Source organism: Ptychodera flava, chromosome 12 (genome assembly GCF_041260155.1).
Source record: "Ptychodera flava strain L36383 chromosome 12, AS_Pfla_20210202, whole genome shotgun sequence".
NCBI classification, from domain to species: Eukaryota; Metazoa; Hemichordata; class Enteropneusta; family Ptychoderidae; genus Ptychodera; species Ptychodera flava.
In genome coordinates, this window is record NC_091939.1 from 6,680,630 (window position 1) to 6,708,073 (window position 27,444).

General features: G+C 34.9%; 1 protein-coding gene across 2 annotated transcripts in view; it reads left to right on the forward strand.

Annotated features, from left to right (window-relative positions):
* Nucleotides 1-25,565, forward strand: part of LOC139144824 (LIM domain kinase 1-like) — a 39,551-nt gene extending 13,986 nt beyond the window's left edge. Inside the window, exons 3-16 of one of the 2 annotated variants that reach the window (XM_070715614.1) lie at nucleotides 10,232-10,367; nucleotides 10,909-11,018; nucleotides 11,447-11,659; nucleotides 12,916-13,003; nucleotides 13,979-14,226; nucleotides 15,403-15,568; nucleotides 18,688-18,774; nucleotides 19,393-19,480; nucleotides 20,007-20,050; nucleotides 20,368-20,427; nucleotides 20,883-20,948; nucleotides 21,473-21,662; nucleotides 22,317-22,527; nucleotides 23,007-25,565. In XM_070715614.1, coding sequence (XP_070571715.1) covers nucleotides 10,232-10,367; nucleotides 10,909-11,018; nucleotides 11,447-11,659; nucleotides 12,916-13,003; nucleotides 13,979-14,226; nucleotides 15,403-15,568; nucleotides 18,688-18,774; nucleotides 19,393-19,480; nucleotides 20,007-20,050; nucleotides 20,368-20,427; nucleotides 20,883-20,948; nucleotides 21,473-21,662; nucleotides 22,317-22,527; nucleotides 23,007-23,163 — 1,864 coding nt within the window. In that variant the 3' untranslated portion in view covers nucleotides 23,164-25,565. The remainder of the gene's footprint in view (nucleotides 1-10,231; nucleotides 10,368-10,908; nucleotides 11,019-11,446; nucleotides 11,660-12,915; nucleotides 13,004-13,978; nucleotides 14,227-15,402; nucleotides 15,569-18,687; nucleotides 18,775-19,392; nucleotides 19,481-20,006; nucleotides 20,051-20,367; nucleotides 20,428-20,882; nucleotides 20,949-21,472; nucleotides 21,663-22,316; nucleotides 22,528-23,006) is intronic. The other variant, XM_070715615.1, reaches the window with a different exon arrangement.
* The last annotated feature ends 1,879 nt before the right edge of the window (nucleotides 25,566-27,444 follow it).

Consider the following 27,444-nt stretch of genomic DNA (forward strand, 5'->3'; position numbering starts at 1 on the left):
TTATGTATAACTTCAATGCAGGACAACTAGCCTGTGTGCCCACGCTGCTCTTTCAGTAACAGACATTTGTGGGTGACGTACAGTACTGTACTGGTTCGTGCATACCCGTAACAATAAATGGACGCCAAGCTGTGTGTGGCACGACGGTACCATTCAAAAGTATAAAACTTTCCAAACATTGAAAAAAATGAGCTCTGCCTTACAAGGTCACATAATGAACACTTCCACAAAGGATCCTGAAAGTCAATTCTTACAAAAATTGAAAGACTTCTACAGACATGAGTGATCCACCAAACATACATTAATATCCTTATTTAGTGACAATGTCAAGTACAATGTACCTGATTATTTGATACAATTTCTCATTTAATAGAATTTCAAATAAGAAATTTCCCAAGAAACGATTTATTTTGACTTTTTTGCAGATGAAAGCTTGCAGAATATTTAAGTCATGTGCAGATAGGACATAGTGTGCACTACTAGATATACCTTATAAAAACACTTAACTCATTTATTATTGAAACGATAATTTTGTTTTCCCCTTATGAAATTAAAATGCATGTAATTTTGAAGTAAATGACTCTAAGCCTTATAGTCATTAAATTCACACCTACATGCATTTGTAATTTCAAGCATCCATAAGTCACCGGCTTTTCATATTTTATCTTTTGTTTATTTTATGTTTCTCCGTATAAGTCAACATTGGAAATATTTCAACTGTCTTATGTAACTTTTGGTAGTATTCTCGGTAGTTTCCTGTGTGATTCACTCTGCTCACTGTATTACAGAAGGAAACTCAACTTGCTGTCACTGTCATCGGATCATCACCAAATTATACCTGTTATGAAGTAAAACTCTGACATCCTGAGTGATCAAGGTTCCCTGATATGATCATATCAATTCAAATATTGCATAAACTTTCATACAGCACTCAAGGAGTGCCGGCAATTGCATCATGTACTGTCAAACATGTCATAATGGCCACCAATGTACAATGATAAACTTCTGCTCATGGTCACTTTTAGACAATGCTATGACATTTTACTGAAAAAAAAAATTTACTGAACATTGTTTAAGGTAGTCACCCCATGGCCAGTGTGTCTACAATCATTTTAATTCAGTACAAATATATGCAGCTGTTTATAGTTGAATATATGCTTTGAATGACAAAATAAGATGATATTGAGTAGGTTTATTTGGTCTAGTAATTCTTTACAAGGGTAAATATTGTTCTATATGTGACATTATTATGAAATATTGGACCTTGCTCTTTCTCAGTGAGATCAGTTCCAAGACCTGTATTCATGCACTGTTCAATGAATCAGTGTATTACCATCCAACTGACACTCCTTTTAGAAAAGTACTGTACTATATAAATCAAAGTCATCTCTTTCTGGCCACTTTGATGACTACTGCCCTATATGTAGGCTGGACTAGCATGTAATGGGGAATCGCAACCAGGCCTGGAAAAATTTTTAAAATGCCGGGAAAAACATATCAGATGTGAAAAAGATAAATTTTGTATCAAACAGAACTTAAAAACATTGTACAAAATATAAGGCTTTGTTTACCACAGTGAGATGCATACATGTATGTGTACATGGCAGTCATGCATTGCCTTTGCTATACAAAACAACAAAATCAAAATAATCGTGGCTTGTGTACGGTATGATGTACATATCTTGAGCATACATATTTCCATAGAAAAAGAGTAAAGTAATGCAAATATGTATCCAGTCACAAAATGTACATGTACCCGTACATGTATATGTGTGTAGGAAGCAGAGATGCCCAGAAGAAGAACAGTGAAGTTTGAATAGTGCAGGCACTTCTGTAATTGTGCCTAGTGAAGAATGAATATTTGAATCATAAATTCTGAACACCTGTGAATGACGCTTTGTAAATGTCACGATTGGTCAGCATCACATGACTTTGGATTATCTCTTCCTATAGGGTATATCATATCACATCACATGATGATGTGATGTGATATACCCTATCTCATCCCATAGGGTATCATATCATGTGCTTGCGATTGTTCTGCATCTGCCCACTTTGGATGTCTTCTAGGTTTAACTCTGTATTGACAATTACCAATTCAGTATTTACCAGATCTCAGTCAATATTGCAGACATCGGCCATGTATAGTCAAAATGATTCCCTCAGGAAGGGAAGTTCATGAAAATGAGATCATTTTTCTAATTCTGGAAACTTAAAGGAAGTGCTGTCCTTTTGTACTCATTTGGAATGGTAAACTAGAATATGGAATTGTACACTAGAAATGACGACACTAATCAGTGGGGACATTATATTTTATCAGCAAAATCTCTGCTATCCAAAATACATGTACATCGAGAATATGGTGGAATACAGATTGTGGCCATGTGGTTATACTATAGCTTTACAAGAATGCATGTCATTTCAAGGTTAAAAACATAAAATGCCCAGCACAGGTGGCTAATAAGTCAAAGCAGCACTGAAACTTATATATAATAATCAGTACACATGGGTCATACATCGCAAAAGATCATTTCATGATAATTTCTAAGCATCAGCTGATGATTAGATAAATCATACAATTGCCATAGGTTGTCTTAAACCTTTCCACAGTTTTGATATAAGCTTGAGTTCAAACTGCCCAGAGGGTCTCGACATTAAAGGGACATAAGCTGTAACTTGTGGCAGTATTCTGTTTCTGTATATCAACTACCATGTGACCCTGATCCGTTTGTCATGCTGCATTTTCTAGTATTCTTTTTTATCAACACAGGTTGTATGTGTGTAGTGGTCACTGTTTATTGTTTACAAATGAATTGTAGTCCGGACTTGAATACAATTTTCAACAATAACAATGTAGATTATACTCATATAGGTTGTGTTGATATGCTAAATACTTGGCATTAAATGACAGTTTAAGGATTCAATGCAGAAAGTGTAGGGAAACCATGAAACAAAAGTTCTGATAAAATAGCCAAAAGATGCAGCTTATGGAGCTTTACGCTGTGATACTAGCTAAAATAATTCACAAATTGTCCACCAAATTTCAGTATTACAGTGCAGCGTGTGTAAAAGACTGTAATCACATGCTGAATAATTTGTGCTGTTTCTTTCACTTTACAGCAACTTCCGAACTTCCTCACCATGCCTTCCCCACTGTATTATTTATTCCTGTTGATAATTGCAAAGGTGTGACCTCGGCCAAGTTATGGCGCCCACAAAATCAAATACTTTTATGGACATTTGAGTGGTATGACAAACATGTTTGATAGTTCACTGTATGAACAGCAATACAATGCTTGACCTTTCACCTTTAGAATTTGCTGTGTCGTGACCTCTTTGTAGTCAACAGTGAAGATAAAATAAATGGGAATCTAATCATTGAAACACCATGCCATATTTCCCTTTTTTACACCTGCCAACTGTGTAACTAAATTTATCTATAGAAAATATGAAACAAAGTTTGTTCAAAATACTGCCATTGCATTGATTCAGTAAAACCTGATAACTCACTGTGTTGTTTCAAATTGTTGATCAAATTCAACAAACCTAATAAGAACCAAGTTTTCGTAAGTATCAGAGGCCATTTGCCTAGATTGACATGTGAACGGACTTGTAGTCGTTAAGTACAAGTTGTATGTGTATGAGATGTAAAAACAAATGTAGAAAATGTAGAAAACAAAAATGAGAGAGAGAGGAAGTTTGAACCTTTGAGAGTTTCATCGGATGAAAATATATTGTTAGTTCCTTTTTCAAATTGCTCAAGTATTCTAATTTGACCCAGCGGTTTATTTGGCAACATTTACTTAGTCCAGGCATTTATCAAATGCCAGATGTTGCAACCGTTCATATTTATATGACAATCAAATTATTACAGACTTATGTGTAGATGAATTCGTCTGTTTGGTCTCAGGATAATCATAATACTCAGACCTACAAATTATGCATAATTGATAAAGTATGGTAATAAGTTAAATGTCACTACAAAATAGTCTGCTTTATTGTGGTAAATGCTTTTAATATAAAAGAATTTCAGGGAGAAGGTTTGGCGAATATTATTACTTATGAGAGATCTGTTTGTTATGAAACTGAAGTTTATTACTGTGCCTGTAGTGTGTAGAACTTCTCCATTATGGAAATATGTTAAATACCATGTATACACAACAACAAGGACATATATCAGTTCCGGGGTTCATATTGACAAACTTCAGATAAGGAAATGTTTGAGAATCATCACTGCCCAAAATCCAATGGTAAAGCAAGCACAAATGTGGCCAGCATCTAACTACCCCATTTCAAAGAAGCATCGGTAGTTCCTGTTCGATTGTACAATTGCTTTGAATTGTGTCATTAATATCAATTGGCTGGCTGTTCAGGTAAATGAGAAATTCCAACTTCCTGTTTGGGTTGCTTGAGGGCGCTCTTGCCATAGGCTTTACAGGTCAAACAGTAATCAGTACTCAAACAGTTTACTGTAACTACATTATTCCTCTGGGCAAAACTCATTCCATGTGTGTCTTTGCGATATTGCTTGCCTCAACTTCTAAACTGTAATACTATATAGGATTATGATTCTACTCTGACATTTCTGTTTCTGTGATCAAATTGCTAGCTGGGCATGAACTAATTTCACCTAGTCCCTACATGTGGTATTTTTGCCATTGATAAGTTGTACTTGAAATGGATGATACAGTTGTAGCTGCAAGTTTTGATCATATTTTCATTATTTGTACTCTATCAATCAACTACACGTTTTTTAGCTCCGCTGTCAGCGACGCGGAGCTTATCAAATAGGTTGATTTTCCGTCGTCGTCTGTCGTCGTCCGTCGTCGTCCGTCGTCGTCGTCGTCGTCCGTCAACAATTGCCTTTTCCTCTGAAACTGCAAGTCGAATGGCTTTGAAATTTTATATGCAGTTCACTTGGGGTGACCTCACTTCAGTTTGTTCAAATCATGGTGAAATTTGCATATTTGTATTTTTGGGGTATTTTTTGCTGTTTTTGGTAAAAAAATCTTCTTCTCTGAAACCGCTTGTCTGATTGCTTTGAAATTTGATATACAGTTTACTTAGGGTGACTTCAGTCAGATTTGTTCAAATCGTGGTGAAATTTGCATATTTGTATTTTTAAGGCAATTTTTGTCATTTTTGGTAAAAAAATCTTTAAAAATCTTCTTCTTCAAAACTAGCAGTCAGATAGCTTTGATATTTGGTACATATGTCCCTAGGGATGATCTATTTCAGATTTGTTCAAATTGTGGTGAAATTTGCATATTTGTATTTTTAAGGCAATTTTTGCCATTTTTGGTCAAAAAATGTATTTCTCAAAAAGCACTGGTCTGATAGTTTTGAAATGTGGTAAACAAGTTTCTATAGATGAACTAGTAATATATATTGAATTTCTGATGAAATCTGTAATTTTGTATTTTTGGGGCAATTTTTGCCATTTTTGGTCAAAAAATGTGTATTTCCAAAACTACTCATCTGATAGCTTTGAAATTTGGTATACAGGTTTCTATAGATGAACTAAAAGATATTTATTGAAATTATGATGAAATCTGCAATTTTGTAATTTTGGGGCAATTTTTTCCATTTTTGGTCAAAAAATGTGTATTTTCAAAACTACTCATCTGATAGCTTTGCAATCTGGTATACAGGTTCCTACAGATCACCTTAATGATATTCATTGAAATTATGATGAAATCTGCAATTTTGTAATTGTGGGTCAATTTTTGCCATTTTTGGTAAAAAAAAGTGTTTCCCAAAAAGTACTGGTCTGATAGCTTTGAATTTCTGATGAAATCTTTAATTTTGTATTTTTAGGGCAATTTTTGCCATTTTTGGTCGAAAAATGTGTATTTCCAAAACTACTCATTTGATAGCTTTGAAATTTGGTATACAGGTTTCTATAGATGAACTAAATGATATTTATTGAAATAATGATGAAATCTGCAATTATAAATTTTGGGGCAATTTTTGCCATTTTTGGTCAAAAATGTGTTTCTCAAAAAGTACTGGTCTAACAGCTTTGAAATTTGGTATACAGGTTTCTATAGATGAACTAAATTCGATCTTTTGAAATGATGATGAAATCTGCAAATTTTATTTTGGGGGCAATTGTTGCCATTTTTGGTCAGAAAATTTCATTCTCAAAAAACTACTCATCAGATAGCTTTGGTTGACATGTTCTTAGGGATGATCCGATGTGACATATTCAAAGTATGATGACATTGTGTATTTTTGCAGCTTATTTTAGCCACTTTTTTCTGGCCATTGCATTGAGCTATCAAAGATTTCCACCTTCTTCATCAACATGTGTCAAAAATAGTTATTCTCTACATAAACACAGCGGAGCTATATCGGCCGCTAGGTCGCTTGTTATTCTTTTTCATAGGGTATAATGACATGCAAATCGTTTGCCTAACTGACAAAATGCTTCCAACAATAACACTGACCGTCACATGCATTGTACATCCACAAGTTGACAAGTTATTAGCACTACACATATTTATGGTACATGATTTTGAAAGCAAACAGAAACACTTTTCAAACAAAAAAAAACCTTACAAAAATACCAGGAAGTACATGTATGATTACAGCGAATGGAGTTGTAATACTATGTAAGCTGTGTACCAGATACAAGTATTACACCAAGGTCTGGATGCTCACACTGCACTCACTCAATTTGAATATGCTCGGCAGACTAAATTGTTTAAATTTGTCCGTGCCATGGCCTACATTCCAATCAGTTGGTGTTATTTTTCAGAACATGGTTCAAAGAAACTGTTGTCAAGCTCTGTTAATAGCGTACAACATTGTACAATTATTGAAAAATGGAACAAAAATATTACCAAATACATTTGACCTTTGACTCATCACAAGTATATGCATTTAAATATTCTGTGTTATTCCATAGTGAAAATTAAAATCAGAGGGGTGTTCTTTTAACCAAAGGGTTTACTAAAACTTCCAATATTGTGTAGAAAATTACTATGCAGAATTAGGTTTGCATTGGAAGGTATCCTCTGTACTATCTGTTACAATAGCAAATACTGAAATAGCAAGTATACAATTGTATAATACCTGCTTTTTACTGCAGCTGTGTAGCTGTTGTGATAAGCCGTGATTTTTAATAATGGATATCAAAATAGGAATTAATCATCTGTTATATAACAGACTGAAAATTTTGATACCATGTGTTGGATAGCTATCAGATATTTGCATAACTGTCTGAACTAATTTCAAACATCAAATCAATAAGGTAAAGTATATTAGATATGCTAGTAATTAGTGAAAATTTCCATGGACAGTGTAATGTGAGTGATAACCAATTTTCAATAACTGAAATGTGTCGTCACTTTTTCGGCATTTTGAAAAGATGATATGGTGACATTTTGAATTTGTGTATTTGACAAATGCTAGCCAGGCAAATCAGGTGTTTTCACAGTTTAAAATATATAAAACAAAGCATACTTAAAAATGGATTCAATTTTTTTAAAATTTGGTAGAACATAAAAATATGATGTTTTGCCGTAATTACACATAGTAATACCCTAATACCCTGCTATGATAAAGAAAGAAGTGGGTTTGACCTAAAAACTAAAATGTATTGACAATAACCAGTGAACTCATAATAGAAATGATGTAGTTTTCTGTCTGAGAAAATGGACAAATGCAAAATGGATACAAGATGTGGTGTTGTCAGCTTGCACTGCCGTGTATACTGAAATTTTGAAATGCTTGATCCCACATTACTAGTCATGAATATAAATCAAGTCACAGTATTAGGTGCACCTGGAGGTTTTGAAATGACGTGAATGAAATCCTAACACACACCTTTCCCAGGCAAGTCAACTGGAAATATTCTAATTTGCAATAATTGTAGCGTGCAGCGGGCCAAACACACATCATGCAGTAATGAGTTACTCAGAGTGTATTGTTGGCAAATTGCCAGCATCACAGTCTGACATGGGCATTGTGTTAATGAAATCATATATCTCGGCTCTGTGATTGAAAAAATTCCTTTTTTCAAATGCTTAATGAGTTTGGAGAGTAGTAATTAGAGGTTTAACAATCAGAAATCTGACTGATCTGTGAAGCTTGGATTGATTTTGTACAGGGTAGGTAGTCATCGAACTAAATGACATTTGTTTATATTCATACAGTTGACAAATCCATCGCTATTTCTTTGCTATCTTAAATCTTACATTGTAAATAATGGCCCAATACTAGACGAATATTATCAGTCTACCGTAATAGTCTTTGTAATTAAGGTACTAGCAATACTAGTAGACCTTTACAGTGCTGTACACCAATCCACATCTGTTTAACTCCCATTTCTCTGACAGTCTTTTGAAACTTTTACAATTCTTTTCTGATATACCACTTGTGGGAGTTCATTTTAAAGCTCTTTAGTGTAAGAAACTCTTTTCACTGGCTTAGTTTTTCGAAAATCCAAACTTTTAATTTTCCCCCATACATAGAGTTAACACAGGGATGGCGGCCATTCTGAATTTCAAATATCGCAAAATGTTGGATAATTTTTTTTACTAGTTCCAAACTTTGCGCAGTGACCCCCGATTTTTATTGTTGATTTTGTAAGAGAATGGTTGACATTTTCATTCAGGAAAGTTTGAGCAAAAGTTTAAGTCTCACTTTCAAGGCGCTAACTACCTTAATCAATACTTGACCATCAGAAACTTGGATCAGACATGCCATAGTAGAACATGTACCAATCTTGACAGATAGAAAGGTGTCCAATAAATTCAAAACCCTCTATTCAGCTACATTTCATCTTATACACAGCTGAAATGTATTTTTTCACTCAGCCAATGAGCAATGTAATAAACATATTTTAGAAATATAACCAAGGTGGATACAATAATCAAGGTGGATACACCATATATAAATAGAATCACTCTGTATACTTGGAACAATGAAAATGCTTTCTCACATTGAAATCAGTTTTCTGCTTATTGTGCCGCATTGATATCTTACAGTATAATACCATTACTATGCCATAATGCTAGAAATTGATGTGATTAAGTACTGTACCATCATCAAATGAGAAGTGTTTACAGAAAACTACAGATGCTTAACACTTTTATCCCAAATGACTCTAGCTACATTGTACACTCACATTACAGACCATAATATTGATACAGATGTAGTAAACTATTGAGATGAAATATTCAAATCATAATAGTATCTATGGCTCACTGCCAGAACTGTTTCAGCTCGTGACAAACACATTACTGTCACCAATCACACATTTCCCAGGGCATGTAGCAATTCAATTCTTAAGTGCAAAACACCTCAGGTGAAAACTTGACAATAATAATGCACTTGTCAATATCATGTCCATTTTAGAAATATACATATGTTACCATGACAACCATGTATCATGGGGAGTTGAATTTATTCCCAGAAGTGTATTTTATTGAGATGATAACTCATCACCATTATCATTGCCAATGTGGCTATAATACCTTATCGTGACTTACTTATTATTTTATAACACAAGATGATCTTGATTAAACTGTCAGGCCACTCCTCTGAGAGTTACAGCCATTGAAATCATCGTATTTCAGAAATGATGAAAAAATAAAATATAAAGTTCTGCACTAATGATCTCATTATACTGTCAAACTCACTTCGCCCATTCAGATTCCATGCAAGTCCTGAACCTTGTATTTCACATTGACAAATACTGTGCAAAATTTACTTTATTGTTTAAACTATTATGTTTTGTCTCTACATACAATCTTTCAATATAATGAAAAGACTGTGTACAATTAAAATGCCTTTATTAGCCTCTGGGTGCTTTATCAAGAACTGTATGGTAGAGTGCAAATGCCATTAAGAGGGTTTGTATGGCAGTTTGTATATTTGTTTGTATGTAGTTGTTACAAATGCTGGACATGTATATGGATATGTGTGATGATTTTGTAGATTCTCCTAAATTATTGATATCATCATTTAATACTGAGAGACTTCAACAGAGAAACTCATTGTTTACATGTAAGTTGGAGTTACTGGTAATATTCATTAATTAAAAAAATATAAAATCTATGCCAAGTTTAATAAATATATACTACATCAGCACACATGAAGCTTGCATCAGTGCCACTGCAGACCAAGTGTAATATGATAACAAAATTGTCAAATTTGCTACTGGATAGACTTCACAGATCAGCATTTAATAATAATTTTATCATTCCCTTTGTATTTTCTGCAGATGTTCTGAGTGCTACAGCCAGCTCATTGACTGGTATTTTGAAAAAGACGGTCTGCTGTTCTGTCGGACGGACTACTGGGCAAAGTATGGGTCTGCGTGTCAGGGCTGTTCTCAAGTCATCACTGGACCTGTGATGGTAAGTGGATTATCAAAAAACTCTGACATCATAAAAGAAATCATGGATTGGTAACGCAAATATCGTGTAAAATCAAGGGTTTATCATTTTAGTAAAACTATGAACAAAGTTTGATGTTGATATACTGCTTTCTTCTGCATTTGAAATATTCAAGTTCAGTGTTAAATCCAATGTTTTCAGGATGCAACTTATGATGACCGCGCAGAATGTAAATTTTCATAGGCCATGTTTTCCTGATCCCTCTCCTCTGTTGAATGTAAAGTCTGAGCTCATTAGCACGCAGGTAATATATCTTATAGCTCAGAATAAATGAGCATTTTTTTCTGTAGCACCTCATGGGAAATCAGCTTTATTTTGATTGGTGGATGTGGACAGGATAGCAAACTAGCAAAGATTGAGTTAGTGATAAATGTTGACACGTTAGGATGCGAGTTTTACAGCTGTTACATTATTGTAGTATAGACATGACAAATGACTTGCGATGATTACTATAAAACACACTGATGGATGGGCTTGAATTCCATCTTCTGTTACTTCTTAGGTTGCAGGTGATCATAAATTCCATCCGGAATGCTTCAATTGCGAGCACTGTGGAATGTATATCGGAGAGGGGGAGAGTTACGCCCTGGTTGAAAGATCAAAGTTATATTGGTATGTACATATCATATCACCAGTACATGTATATTTACATGTATGTCATGCTTAATGTGTAGATTTTGATATTTGATCACTTTTCTAAATGTATGTGTTCTCAACTGACTTTGATACCGGTACTTGTGTTTTTGTTGCAGTGCCTCAATTGTTATGTGGAAAATATGCAATCATATTGAATTAGTTCTAGTCTGGATCAAATATGCATGTTGAGTGAATTCCAGTACGGCCCATAATTTGGCCATCAAGAATAGCATTGAACGTTACGTACATGTAAGCTGTGTTGACACATTGAACACAAGGCATATATGTGCATGACTTTTGGAGAAGAATAAGAATCTGTACTCATGACAAACATTACAAAAAATTTTGAATATATGCCAGAGCTTATAGCTAATGTATTTTTTGTTCCATTTTGTCCAATGCAGTGGTAGATGCTACCAGACCGTCGTCCTTCCACTTTTGAACAGCACACCGAGATCACGGAGTCCTCACACTGTTCAGTTAGTGAAGATACCAGCCTCACCAGATGGTCATAAAAGTCTTTCACTGTCAGTAGAGAAACAACTCAACATAATGTGTCATCCTGAGGACAACTTAGACATTGATAGCAGAAAACAAGAAAATTACTGTGTTACCCAGTAAGTGGACTGTTCTCAGATGAAAATAAATCAATAATGTTGACAATTATAACCAGCATTTATCATCTTTTGTCAGTCATTTTTCCTGTTAATATTTCAGCATGTGCAGGTTGTCTTTTTCTGTCACCAATGAAGCTGTGTGAAGTTACATTGATAGTACAGTAAAACCTGTCTCAATTGAACCTTTCAGGGACTGAGAAAATTGTTGAGTTTGGAGAGGTGTTTGGTTTATAGAGGTGCTTTTAACATAGAGTTCTATCGAAATGGGACTGGGAATAGGGTTCAAGTTTAGACAGGTTTCCAGTTCAGACAGGGTTCAGTTCAGACAGGTTTTTCAGTATTACTGTGTTGATTATTTTCAAAGCTGCTTGTAGTAATGGCCTGTACAACCTGTAATATCAACTCACTCAAAAACACTCTGCTATTTATATTTCATTACTGCTGTACAATATTGACTTATGTATCAATGACAGTGATTTTTTCATGCAGGAATATTGTAGTTTCCTAACCAGATATGTTAATGCTTCCGCCATAAGATACCTTTGATGCATACAAATCAAATGCAAAATGTCATTATTTCTTTTCACATGGAAACATGAACATCATTAATCAGGATCTGTACACTCCTGGAAAGTCCTTGAATTTTATAATAAAGCTTCGTGGAAAGATGTTGAAAGTCCTGGAAAATTGAGTCCTGCATAGTCCTGGAAAATTAATAATCCAACTTCAATTTTCAAAATGAGGAGATGACCAATAGTTAATATTGTAAAACTGATGTATAAAGTGATTAAAAAATCATATATAAAAGTGATATCTAGAAAATAATGTTATTGAACTTAAAATATCCTTGAAAGTTGCCAAAAAAGTCCTTGAAAGTCTGTGAATCATAAGTGACTTTGAGTGGATGGACCCTGTTAATTTAAAAAAGATAATGTGAACAATTTATAAATACATTGTGAGGTAACTTTTTTAGATGACTGATTTTCAAAATAAAATTGTTTGTTTTTTTTGTAACATTATGGGAATATCAGAACTGGATGAATGAACAGCACATCATACAGTAAAATTGAACCGAGAAACTTCATAAGACAGTTGACTGTACTGCCAGTCTGAGAGACTGACAGTCATTTCCATTGCACACAATATAAAGCATTAGATGTAAGCTTCATCGATGCTTCAATCACATTATAACTTTCTGAAATAAGATTTAATCGGAGAAAGTGTTATAAAACCACCTGTACTGTTACTTCCAACAGAGTTGCTTACACGCCAGAGGGCGTGTCTTTACAAGTTGGCGACAAGATTTTAGAAGTCAATGGCACGCCTGTCAAAGAAAAAAGCCAGGTAAAAAGAATATGAACCATATTGAAGATGTAACTACACACATTTATTCTTTAAATGTTGTTGGGGCTTGCATATGCATTGCAGAGAGTTGATAGAGATGTGGCTGTTGAATTTAATTTGTATGTGGACCAGTAGGCTAGTCGGTTGTATGAACAGATATGTAAAAAAGATTGTCTTGGGATGTATTTTGTGTGTTTCTCGCATCACATCTGTGAAAACATCTGGCGATCTTGGAAATATTTTCATTAAAATTCGCAAAAATATTTCACAGTTGCACACCATGACTACTCAACAAGCCATCTGTCAGACTGATGTTAATAATAGAACAGAGATATGGGTAATCTTTGTGTTTTCTAAAAGTCTGTGTTTTGGCAATGAGTTACCAGAGGTCAAAACTTGATTTCATTATTTTTTATTGGCAAGTACCCTAGAGTACCTATCCCATAATCACACCCAGTACGTCTATTTTGAGTGTGCATATTTTGTGATGTGTATAGTATAGGGATGTTGGAAAGTTGTGTTCCCTGTAACTTAATTCATCCACAGACTAATGTTTATCTGTAAAAAATCCTCCCTCTTAAATTATTTTGGGAAAAAAATCATCTAATTATAATGAAACTGTTGCTAATCTTTATCAATTTCAATTTATTGCGCATGCTGTGAGGAAAACTTATCCCAGAAGGTTAGCAGAACAGCACCCCCAGTGTCAGAAATGAATAAAAATCATTAATACCTGATTAAATCCAACAATCTTCACTGACAAAAGTACAACCTCTGTGATCTGATGCCACTTCAGTGTTATCTTGATTGAAAATTATATTGACTAAATTTTAAACACAATTTAGGTACCTCATCAATCTCTGTATTATGGGCAGTTTTAAGGGAAGGACAAATTGAAAAGAAAATGAGAAAATTTTGATCCGTATATAATATGACATATACTGACTCACTAACATTTTCTCCTCATTTTCCCAGATTGATCAAATCTTAAAGCAGACTGCATCAGTCCTTCATCTGACAGTAGAACATGATCCGTTTGCATCATGTTGGAAAGAGAATTCCAGTCCGACCTCCGTCGCCGTAGGCGGTGACGAGACGGATAGTGCAGTGCCTGTATCGCCAGGACCCCCTAGGACAGAGTTTGATCGCAAGAGACAAATGGGCTTTGTTGAGAGACGGAAACAAAGACTCAAGGTTGATAGGTCATCGTCCATGCCAAGAAAGTAAGTCATCACACAGAGTTCCACCCCTTTTGCTCTCACACTTTGGTTCAGCCCTATTGTTTCCTAATGAATGGGTGAATCCATATGTTAGCATGGTGTGTGAGAGAGTCAAAAGGCAACCTTTGAGTGCTGTAATTTTGTCCCGCCAAAATTTAAGCCAAACATTTTACCAATTATACGAATTTTTCTGTAATTATTTTGATTATTTTGGACCAAAAGGATACCACATTTCATTGGCTAAAGATTTTTATCAAAATTTTGTAAAAACTCTTCGGTACATTTTATGAAGGTGATAAAAATTGACTTTGGCGCTCAAAGGGTTAAAAATAGGTGTAACAAGATCCCATCTGGTCTCAGTACTAGATGCAGTATCTGACCGTACAGATGCCCTAATAAAGTAAATTTCCAACAAGCAATTTATCATGTGACATGTCTGCTCGATAAGATACTTTAGTGTACAAATCTTAGGATACAGACATGAATTATGATCGTGTTCAAAACGTTGATATAATTAATTAAGAAACATGCATTTAATTTGTTACACAGGATATTCTCTTGTGTTTACAAGATGATGTGCAGAGAACAAAACATTTATTTTATCCAGTGTCAACATTTCTGCTGCTTGGTTTACATCAGAAAGCACCATTTCAGAATACTTGCAGTGTCAAAGTATACTTTGACACTGCAATTTATGTAATTTACTTTAATGCAGTCTGAAGATTCCGTCATAACACTGTAAAAGACATACAAAGAGTACAATTTTGTTTAGTTAAAACAACACACCAAGAAAGGCAAATTGCAAAAAATTTTCAAAAATGTCTAGCAGAACAGTGGTTTAGCTATTATATTAATATAATGACAAAATGACATATCAAATACATAAGATGTCCATCATCATTTCATGACCACTTTATCCAGTGACATGGAAAGTGTATTGGTAATCTATATTCAAGTTGCCCATTTTTTGTTTCACCGCCACGTAGAAGTGAGCAAAACAAAGCCAAAGTACTTGTTATCGCGGTAAATGATGAGCAGTTTTGAATTGAAACTTCCCATAAACATCTTGCATTGTCTGTAAGAAAACATTTGCTGAATTTATCAATGTTTTGGTGCAGTAAAAAGGAGTACATAGAATGATTTGATGAACTGCTCACATCCTGTTTTATTTACTGTCAGTACAAGCAGACCAAACAGCCTTCCACTGAAGACATCACCAACATATGACTGTCTGTCAAGGGCTCAGTCCCTGAAATCTGAAACCAAGAACCAGAGAATTTTCAGACCATCGGATCTCATCAAGGGTGAAATACTTGGCCGAGGATTCTTTGGGCAAGCTATTAAGGTAAGTCATCATGTATCTTGATTTATGTTTCTGCGTAATGCTTTGGGAAATTGCGCCCTCACATTGGTGCGGTATTTTTTCCATGTCATGCCCCAGCCTGGTTGGTTCAATCCATAGAAGGACTGCCTCACAATACAGTAAATTATATGCAATGACAGTGGTGGATGTAGTATTATCATGTACGACAATGATTTCATTTGTGTAGGCTCCACTGAATGTTGGATTATGTCAAATGTTCCCAAGTGATTGCAAGAGTGGCGTTGTTTAATAATGCATGTAGAGTGTGAAATGCTGAATTTCAATCAAGTGACATCACACAAGGTGTAAAGATGCAAAAAAAAAAAAAGGCTGTGGGATGCAGTTTTCAACTGCATTGCCCAATGTGGCATCCAAATGGCCAACAAAATTGTAATGAAATTCACACATCTTTACGTGCGTACAATATCGTTTTAGTCATAATCAGTCTGCACGACGACCGGGCTTTTCCGGTACCATTGCATGACGGGTAATATCGGCAAAAATGGCGTCTTTCAGTGGCGTCATTAAAAGTAAACAAAAGACAGCAATATTCCCAAAATAAAGATGCGGTTTTCTCATAAAGTAAGGTATATTTTTACTGTTTTTGAGATGGTAAGTGTCGGCTATAGGTCTGAAGAATATCGTCGACAAATTTTTTGGCAATATACATATTTTAAAATATAATTTTATCACTTTTCAATCGGGTAGCCAAAATTACTTGATTTTGAACGAACTCAACTTTCAAAACTTGTAATTTTTGGTCTAAAGAGTCAATCGCCAAACTATGCAGATTAAACGTACCCCATTGTCAATATAAACGTAAAATAAAATCATCTGGGTCACTAGGCACGCGATCGTCGGCAGAAATGGAGCGAATTCACGTTTGTGAATATAGGGCAAAATCTGAAAATTTTGTCAATTTTGTGGCATAATCCTGCTGTTGAGGACGACGCTGGTCGAAATAGGCTGCAAGTGTCAATTTTGGCATAGCTTCCACAATACGGTAAACGGGTGCTAAAGTCCCGCTCGCTCGGCTGGTGACCTCACTGCACGAAGAAATGGAGGGTACATTTTCTGTGGGGTTGACAGGACCTCTCTTTGAAACTTTGTAATTTTTGGTCTAAAAATCATGTAGACAATTTAGTACGAAAAATAAGGCCTTGAGGTATTACTCATTATTTAAAAATGATTAATTTTTACTGTTGTTCATTAAAATGTGTTCTCAGCACTGTAAACTTTTGAGCGAAACAATGAAAAACCCTAAAATTTTCAAGCCGATTATGTTCCAACGTAAGTACCGTCAGAGGAATGCAAACCTCTCCAATCGGCAATGGTTTACTCCTGGCAACATACAACTTCATGTTACTAATCGGGGGCTTGCCCCCTCGTCGGTAATTGCTCTGATTGACACGATTTCGAGTAACTTGCAGTGAAAACCATTGATTGACACATGTCAAATTCCAGTCGTTAGGGCGCGAAGCGCAGTACTAGCCAATCCCTTACCACTTTCTTGAATGCAGATTAGCCGATTATTATTGCCCTCAAAGTATGACTCATCAGCTATGCCTTAATAAGGTAAAATAGGCGTAAATAACCAAGAAAACAGAGGATAACGACGTGGCGCGAAAATCGCATATGTTGTAAACAAATGCTCATGAATAGTATCATATGACATCTCAGAGCTGTGCCTATTGGTTTAGAGTCTAGACATAATGAGGTCACGCATAATGAGCTGCCGTGTCATGAATCATAGCTTGACTGGCGAGACACTCGAAACGCACGGAACTTGCATAATACGGAAGAACTCGTCAGCGTATGAGCTCATTTTCTTTATTAATGTAGTAGAGGTTGCTAATCACAACTGCATTCAGAGGTAAACTTGTGGTAGCCCGTATTTGTTGAAAAGAATCCTGACAACTAAAATTTCTGTCGATGCCACAACCGGTCTCCGATCGCAGGCAGTGTTGCAAGTGTTCGATGAGAAGGGGTCATACTGCTGCCCGTCACTGCCTGACAGGAAATTTACCTTCCAATATCTGTAATCAGTCGGATTACTCTCTATAAAACCAAACAAAATAATAGTCCGTCGATTTTCCATCGAGTGTCAACGATCATCGATGGTATTGTCCATACAACGATGATCATATCCGGCATCCAAACACTGCCCGTCAGGAAATTTGCGCTCCAAATATATATTGATGACAAAAGCTTTGAGACAGGATTCAGTCATTGTGAGTAAAAACAGACGCATATTTTGTAGCTTTCTATAAATATGGTAGTACACATCAGCAGCTCTTTGATGTTTAGACATCGAATCTTGACAGTCAGTACGGCAGTCGACGGGTAGTTGGACCGGTCGGGAAGTTCATGTGATCGCGACATTTAGACCTTTCAATCTAGGTTTATTCTAGGAAAGCCATTTTTGTACCTATCTTCATTTCTACCGTAGAAAGATAATTAGCTTTAAATTTGATCCATAACTTTAAGAACGATGTGAGTTTCTGTTCTAATGTTTTGATGTTATAGCATCAACATCGGTCAACTCTCGTCGAAGTGTCAACCATTTATGCGCAGGGTGGGAAATTTAACTGTCATAGAACACATGCATACTGAGGTTGTCAACGTTTTCAAATCATAAAGAAAATAATTATTATTATTAAATAAATTACAAACAATATCAAATTATTATACAATATCTTCATATGATAACAAATATTAATTGCTATGTATAGCTTAGTGGGTGAACCCACCCATGAAAGAAAATGGTTTCTGATATGATTCGCACATGCCAATCACCCTCCAATACCCAATCAAATCGCTAGTACCGGCCACACCTCAAAAGCCGGGTTATCGTGCAGACTGAATGTAATGTTCTATAAGGTATACAATGAAACCTTTATGGCTCGTTTTGTATTTCGGCTCGAAATAAATTTCAAGGCCACAGAAATTAATTTATGTAGGGCATCTTTGCTTTGCCCAGCCATAGACCACAATGATACACACAGTATGTTGCATATATGGAGGCGATATCACTTGATTTCTAGTGACTTGGTATGTGACTAAGACAAGAACAGTGTTTTACAAATACTGCTGTCTTTCAGGTGACACACAGACAAACAGGAGAAGTCATGGTGATAAAAGAATTGGTGAAATTTGATGAAGAAGCGGAGAGAAGCTTTCTGAAAGAGGTGAGAAGGAAAAAATATAAAAGCCACTGATTGAACCATGCAACATCAGAAGTTCAAAAAGTAACATGTCTGCTTTCAAAAAATTGTCCTGTTTCTTCAAGATATTTACATAACTGATGTAGTGTTTTCACTATGATTTGGGAAGATTGATAAATGAATTCGGAACCCTGGTGAGTGAGTGAGTGAGTGAGAGAGAGAGAGAGAGAGAGAGAGGTCACAGAGAGAGAGAGAGAGGTCACCTGGGAGGGAGGTGTAATACACAGTAGTTTGCCGACAATTGTTGTCTTGAAGGCTCATTTCTAAGTGCTAACTGCACTGCAGTTAATTGTCTCACTGCTAAATATTTCACAGTTGAATCTGTTAGTGATAAGTGTATCATGTTTGTAGTTATATAAAAGTCCTACCAGGTGTAGTAAAAGTTACCAGGTAGTGTATGTCCTGTAAGAGAAAGGAAGACCGTAAAGTTTATATCTCTGACAAACCACAAATAAGCTAAAAATGTAGCTGTTGATTTTTACCAAAGGCTAGGTTGATCTGTTGAAAACAATAGTCTTTAACTATGTATGTACCCTTACAGTACAAGTAAAACCACTTTATACATATGTCTTTATTTTTCAGGTCAAAGTTCTGAGATCGCTGAATCACCCCAATGTTCTGAAGTTTATTGGTGTTCTCTACAAGGACAAAAGGCTAAATCTTGTTACAGGTATGACAAAACTATCATCCTTTGGTTTGATCAGTGCCATTGCAAATACAATATGAACAAAAAAGAAAAATTACCATTGTCAGAAAAGCATACACACACTAGATGCAGCCACTCAGAATATATAAATTCAACAAAAATATGAGATGTCAAGTGTAGGTCTCAAATAATATGTACTCAAGAAGAATTATTTATCTACTTTTAAATGACTCAAAACAACGTGCTTTGTCAAAATTATAGCAATATGGAGTTCTGATGGGTAAACTTGAATTTGAAAAATAATGTCATATTCCAATAAATAATACCATAAAATTATTACAGTGAAAATCAGTCATACAGTTAAAAGCTGGATAAGAGCTTTGAAATCCAAATGTACAGGAAAGATAAAATGTTGATATCAGCAAAAATGTTTTCAGTTGATCTCATATGCTTTAATCTTGTCAAATACAGCGACTGGTGAGGAAAAATCTCCTTTGTGTTGCCATAGAATTGTCATTAATATCGAAGTGTCTTTGTTTGTTTTTACCAGAATATGTATCAGGAGGGACACTGAAAGATGTTATCAAAGATATGGTGAGATATTCCCCTTATTTTATACTGCATAATAGGGATTTTGAAGTTTTACACAACAGCGCCCTCTGTAGTCAGCATGCATTTCTATTTCTATGGATGTATAGCCATTGTTTTTGCATGTTTATGAGTGTTGTTGTAAACTAACCAACAATTGATCTTAGGAAAGAATGTGAAAAGTACAAAAAGTTTTCAGAACAGTGCTCAATATCATCAACCATTTTTGAATATCAAGACTATGCTCATACTTTGTGTTTTTCGGCTGAATGTGGTGTCACTGAAGTCTCTCTCTTACTTTATGTTGTCTTCTTCTGAAATAGAACAATCCATTTCCATGGATACAGAGGATGAGTTTTGCCAGTGACATCGGAAAAGGAATGGTAAGTTCAGTTTTCTGTTTGAATACTTTACACTGATTAGTTTGAACTAATTTATCACTATTTTACATACTTACCAAGTTGAATATTTTTGTGTAGACTAGATACCAGTGTGTCAGCGTGTGTGTCTGTGTCTGTGTCAGTTGCCCTCTGACAAATATGTATTTCTGGAAACTGCGTCATTTTGAGGAATGGTGGAAATTTCTTTGTGTCAGTCTTATATCTTTACACGTGAACCAAAAAATGTTGTTTGCATCACAGGCAGTTTATTTGTGACGTTGCGTGCCATATTGGCTCAGAGGGCACACTGTTTATGTATATATTTAGTATGTGTTTGTGTATATTATTTATATATATATATATATATATCATATTTGAAATTCATAACCTGAACCCAAATAAAGCATATATGGAGTTACTATAAATCATCATTTTTTGTTTTTTGTTTTTAAATGAAGACGTATCTTCATTCCATGGATATCATTCACCGTGATCTGAATTCAGCAAACTGTCTTGTCAAAGAGGTGAGTAATTGAGGCAAGACTTACCAAACACATACCCAAGCTTGATTTAGAAACGTGGCAACATTGTAGAATGTAAATTTCATATCTGTGATATTTCTGGTAGTTATTGTCATGATGTATCAAAAATATTGGTTTTACCTATTTACCCCCAATTTTCAGTAAACAGGTCCAGAACCATCATTGATAAGTACAATGGATTTGGGTCAAACCATAGCGGTCAAAGGTTTAAAACTTGAATGAAAATTATTGTATAAATCATTTGATCTGTGTGTGTACCCATATGTCAGTGGATAGTCATACAAGGTGCTTGAAAAAATGTGACGAAAGTGTCTAGCTCTTTTCAAAAAGGTCATTTTAAATGATCAAATTTTTGATAAATCACCTAATAACCGTTTCATTACTGTGGTTTGTTCCATTTCTACTGTTTTCTGTGGCAAGCGTGGACCTCTATATTGCAAAATTAGGGTGAAAGGGTTAAGACGATGAATTTATCTGAAATTGATGGATTTTTAATCAACTTACAGGACAACACAGTTGTAGTTGCTGATTTTGGTCTTGCCAGGATCATGGTGGAAGATTCCTATGACTTCAGCAGAACGTCACCCATCGTCAGCAAGAAATCACCCGTCGGTACCAGCGGCAGTCGAAAGGAAAGAAAGAAGCGCTACACTGTGGTTGGCAACCCGTACTGGATGGCCCCTGAAATGATGAAAGGTATGCTCTTCAACTTTGACCTTTTCTCTGCCAAGCCTGAAGGTACTCATATTGTTTTATGAGATTTTGATTGGTCCGTGTCCTTTGAGATGGTGGACGTTCACGTGATCTGATAAGAAAATATTCTGAATTATGGTGCTTCTCAGAACATCAAAGAACTTTATTTTAATAATTGTACAAAGTTTGACATTCAAAATGGAAATCTGTATTTTTTTTGGGTGCTGCATTACTATGTAGTTAAATGAGCATTTACCTCTTAAAGAGGTATATCCTTGATGAGACTCAACAGAGACCAAACTGTTTCAGCAAATTTCAAATTCAATGGAACAAAGGTTAGCGAGTTGTGATTTACACAGGTACATCCATAGTACAATATGTGTAACCACATCAAGAAATTTACCCCATTAGAGTTAACACTTTGAGCGCCAAAGTCAAATTTTGTCGCTTTTATCAAATGAAAACCAGTCAATATTTCCCTAATTTTTGTTAAAATTTTTATCAAAATATGTAGCCAATGAAATGTCCATTTGGTCAAAAATTAAAAAAAATTACACAAAAATTCATAAAAGTGGTAAAATGTTGCACCAAATTTTTGGCAGGAAAAATTACAGCGCTCAAAGCGTTAAAAGTAAATGCGTGATTTTCATTTTACAGGCAAACGATATGATGAGAAAGTTGATGTCTTCTCATTTGGCATTGTGCTGTGCGAGATCATAGGGAGAGTCAATGCTGATCCAGACTATCTTCCCAGGAATCCCGACTTTGGACTCAATGTGGAAGTCTTCAGGAGGAAATTCTGCCAGGACTGTCCGGAGGCATTCTCCAAGATGGTTGAACTGTGCTGTGATTTGGATTCAGATTCAAGGTGACCAGAAATATTGAATCAGCTCTGTCTCTAAACAAATTGTTTTAATTTGACCAAATGTTTTTCAGAAAACAAAAGACCAACACCATGTTACTTTTCAGTATCGACAAGAACTACTGGAAGTATCAAGGATTGATAATTACATCATTCAACATTTCTTAATCTTTGTCTTAGCTAGGGATAGAGTACTCCTGTAATTTAATAATTGGTTTATTTACCCGATTTGAAAAAAAAAAGTTAATTACATGACACATGAACTCGAGAGGGAGAAATAACAAAGTAGAGGGTAAATGGGGAGTCGGGCAATAACCTGAGTTTTGTAACATAAACATTTCTTCATGTATTTTTCATACTTAAAATTACTTAACATTAATCAGACTTGGTTGGGTCAGATTTGAGAAGGCAAACTTGTTTGTTTCTACAATCATGGAGAATTATGCACCATTAATCTTGAGATCAAAATTTGTTTTCTTTTGTAGACCTAGCTTTGAAACTCTGACGGAGTGGCTTGACGGTATGGTCTTGAACATGGAGAATGGCCTCAACCTGGCATCACTGTTGGAAAAGATGTGCCCCAGCATGGATAAAGTCAACTCACAGCATTCCGGACTGTGCACTATTTCAGAGTCCAGGTGATCCTGGAAGTTCCGGCTCAATAATGGATCGGTCCTAAACGCATGCAGGTGAACAGTATGAAACATTGTGGAAATGGGGGTGGTCAAGGCTAGTTTGATGAACGATAATGTGAAGGCCATTCCTTGCATCAACAGAATGTGGATTTTTTCCATGGAATATTGATAGTTCCATTGAAAGGGTGTTTTCCCTGGAATGCGCTGAAAGGAAGAACAAATATATTGGAAAGCCCATCCTTTGAAGTTAGTAATGGAAGTCAATGACCTTGCACAGAGGTTAGAGATATGCCATATTTTTTTAGGGTTTAAAAGTCTGGCAGTGCTTTCGTTTGTTATTTACGTTGGACATTCCAATTCATAATTCTATTCAGTGTTAATCAATGTTGATATGGTCTCCACAGTGATTTATGCATCATTTAATTCCCCAAAAGAAATTCCATGATTTGCCCTGGTAAAACCTTTGGCCAAACGTAGCTTAGTTCCATACAGATACTTGCATTGTAAAAGAATTACTCAAACTACACATGCAAAACACACTGACTGAATATTTGCCAAACATCACAGATACATTTAAAAAGCGTGTGTCTTACTTTCATACATGTTTGTTGAAGCACTTTTTATGATGCAACCAGACCCACAGACTGCATACAGTTTGTGTGTTTTGTAAACTGACACAATTTAGGCAAGTATAGAAACTGTAGTGGTCCTTTTGGTGTTACTGTCAATGAACTGAGGTACTCTAGAGTTTTCAGTTTAGCAGAGATGAAACTATCACTATCAAGTAATGCATAGTTTCTTGTCCATATGTCCATTTGTGTAATGTGACAAAATTTGGATACACTAGGACAACGGACTCACATACAAGTTTCTTCCATGAACAGTTTTGACATATTCCATGGACAGGTTTGAAATGTTCCATGGACAGGTTTGACATGTATATATATAGTGATATAAAAACTGTGAAAAAAAGATGTGTGCTTGTAAATATTGATTTGATAACTCATGAGAGATTGTTTTGTTATTTGTATGATTCTGGTACTCATCAAGTTTACAAGAAATTTTTCAACATTGTAAGAAACAAAGCAACTGTATGTTTGCTTTGAGATATTTACGCATAAAGCCAAAGTTTTATAAAACTCATATTTAATCGAATATAATTATTTTATCAGTACCATCAGAAGTTATATCAAAGCAATTGATGTACGCTCCCTCCCCCTCTGATCCAATAAGAAATGTTGGTGTCAGCTTCTTTCGATAAAAGAGCAAATATTTTTTTTGAGATATTGTGTGTTAAAAACAAAATTATTATTCACTTTCTGAGCAGATTTTTGGCCAAATCAATATGTATGGAGAGTGCCATTTACAGTAGGAATCGTCAAACTTTTCTTAGAACTTCTTTTAACAAATTAGTGTATACATTTTTTTTTTGGCAGTAGCCATGTTGTTTACCCAGAAAACAATATCACTGATAACAGAGCAGGTGTATCAGCTGAAAGGAGTAAAGTTTCAAAGGCGTTGTTTGTACAAAATAAAAAAATCAAATTTTAATTTGAGAATTACTGTTATTTTTTCATCACTGCAGAAAATATATTCCTTGTTAACATAAAAAAACTCCTAACTTTGCTTCCTTAGATAATGGAATCTCTTCCTTAAATTTTTTCAAAGTTAATCACAAAATTACAGAGCATTTTTATGATGAGTGTTTCCATGACATGTCGATGTGGTACAGCCTTATTGTTAATGTTTTAAAGAGCGCCCTCAACCATGGACTTCTAAAAGCTGACATTAATTTGGTGAATTTTCTCCCCTTCATATTAGAAGGAATACATATTATAATCTTACTTTCAGTGCAATAATGACAGCTAGCACTCAAACTGCATTATTTTTCGCAAATTATGATTCCAAAATATTTTGAGACCTGTATTTCAGTACTGGTTGATTAACTATCATAGCAAGTGAAATATTTGAATGAAAATCTTTTCAGAAATTTTGGATTTCCTTTTAATGAAATATACTATGAGTGTTATTATACTTATATTTCTATATCAGAATTATATATGAAAGATATTTCATAAACATGTTTTTGTAATTTTTTATTATATTTACACAGAACATTTTAATTATATTTCCCTAAATATTTAATTTTTATCCAAATTGCTAGCACAGTAGCTCAGAAAATGTAAACAACAAAATTTTTGCCACTATGAAAACATATGGTCAGAAACGAAAGTGATACAGTCACTTAACTCAAGTACACTTTCTTGACTCAAAATGATGTAATGACGCACAATTTACAGATAGGTTGCCGTCTTTCTGCAACTTGTTTTCATCAAGCCATTATGTTTATGCCTTCCAAAAGCACTGAACCAATGTTGTGAGGAGTTTCTGATCTAGAAGAGAGAATAGAAAAAAGGGATGATGCAGAAACAAATATCATGAGATAATACTAAAGGTCAAGTGTACTTTCTTATTGACCTATGACCTATCCATGCCTTTCTTGATCATGTTCTCATCAAGGTATATCTATTTCAAAGTAAGTACAAGACCTTATCAATACTGGGTAAAATAACCATTTGTTAAATAACCTTTTGTATGAAGAAACCCTGTGGGTTAAGATCTTTTGAAAAGTTCATTTTTAGTCCCTGTCTTTGTTCCGCAACTATTATCCAATAATTGTTTTTTTTTTTCATAATATTTAATTGCTTCAGTCAAATTGGACCCAGAATGATGAAATAAGGACAATCTATGGACAGTTTATTTTTTCTTATTACCTTGTACATGGAAATCCACCAGTGTACAAATACAAAGAAGGAATTTCAAGAGCATTAAGCAGTTTGGCACTTTTCTGTTTACATATAAATTGGAGTTCATAGTTTGGTTAATCAAACATAAACTGTACAAAGACAACATTTTACACTTCTCAGCATTGGTATATGATGTGTACGTATTTGATAAGGTAAATCTAACATTTTACTAGCATGACAAGAGCACATTTGAGAGAAATCGTCTGAATCTGTAAGATGCATAGATATTGATCACATTGATCACGCATTCTTCTCAGACATTGTACTTTGAACTGTACCAGTTTAATGAACTGTGAGACGTATATTCCATTTACACATACCAATATGATGAAATATGGCAATCGCAGAAAAAGGTTTGGTATATAGAGAGAAATTATACATCAGAATTTGTATACATATTCTATGTAGTACAGTCATTCTGTCTGAGTTGATTTTTGGAGGATGTCTGCAAAAAGTACAGAAAGGCATCACCAAGTCATCATGTAAAATCCTAGGAAATGGCTAAAGTTTGTTAGTTTACCTAAATTTCAGTTTTACTTGTTAGTGGGACAGATTACCCCCCTCTGTCTCTTCTCCGCCCACTAAAAAACTTGTTATATTTTTCATTAGTATATGGTCTTGCATCTTGATAATATTGTCAACTTTCCCAAAATTTTAGTCTTTTTATCATGTGGTGTATATCTAGCTAGCACTGTTCATCCAATGATTATGAGATAATTTCGTAGTTCAGGTTGACTGTTAGGCATTGTTCATCCAATTTTCATGAGGTAATCTTGGAGTTTAAGTTTACTGTCACTTATAATGACAACAGTGTCATGATTATTCCAGAATTGTTTTTTGCTCTTGCTGCCCAGCAAAGATTACCTCAATGTTGTTTGTGAACAGGGTGACCAAGAAAAAGGTTGTTCATAGACACCGCTAGTATTCACCGTCCATATAGCGGCATATGGCGTGAGACACAGGTCTTTTCTCTTACAGTATTTTTTAATCATTTTCTTCTTTTCATTGAATAATGTATATCAAAATAATTTCAGGTATCATAGTAGTAGCAGGCACAAAGAGCTACTATATGGTGTGTAAAATCACATTTGGCGCTTTAAGGATGTACGATCGGTAAAATTAAAAGTAATGTCATTTCTCTAAATTGTCAATTTTTGGATACTCCTTTGTAAGTATTATCAAAATGTGTGATAAAATATAGGGGTCACCGTGCTCGTTTGTGAGATAAATGACCATGAATTTTGCCATTTGTGAGAAAAAATGCTGAGTCAGCATTTTTTCACCAATGCATTTTCTATGGACGAAATAATTCAATGCTGTTTATCTCAAAATTTAGCGCGGTGACCATATAATTTTATTTGATCAGTATTATTTATTTCTCTTGACTGAGCTTTGTGCAAATTTTCATGAAAATGACATTAGTAGAAATTGATTTTCCAGCAAATTTCAATGTAATCCTATGGGAAGTGACAAATTCCACG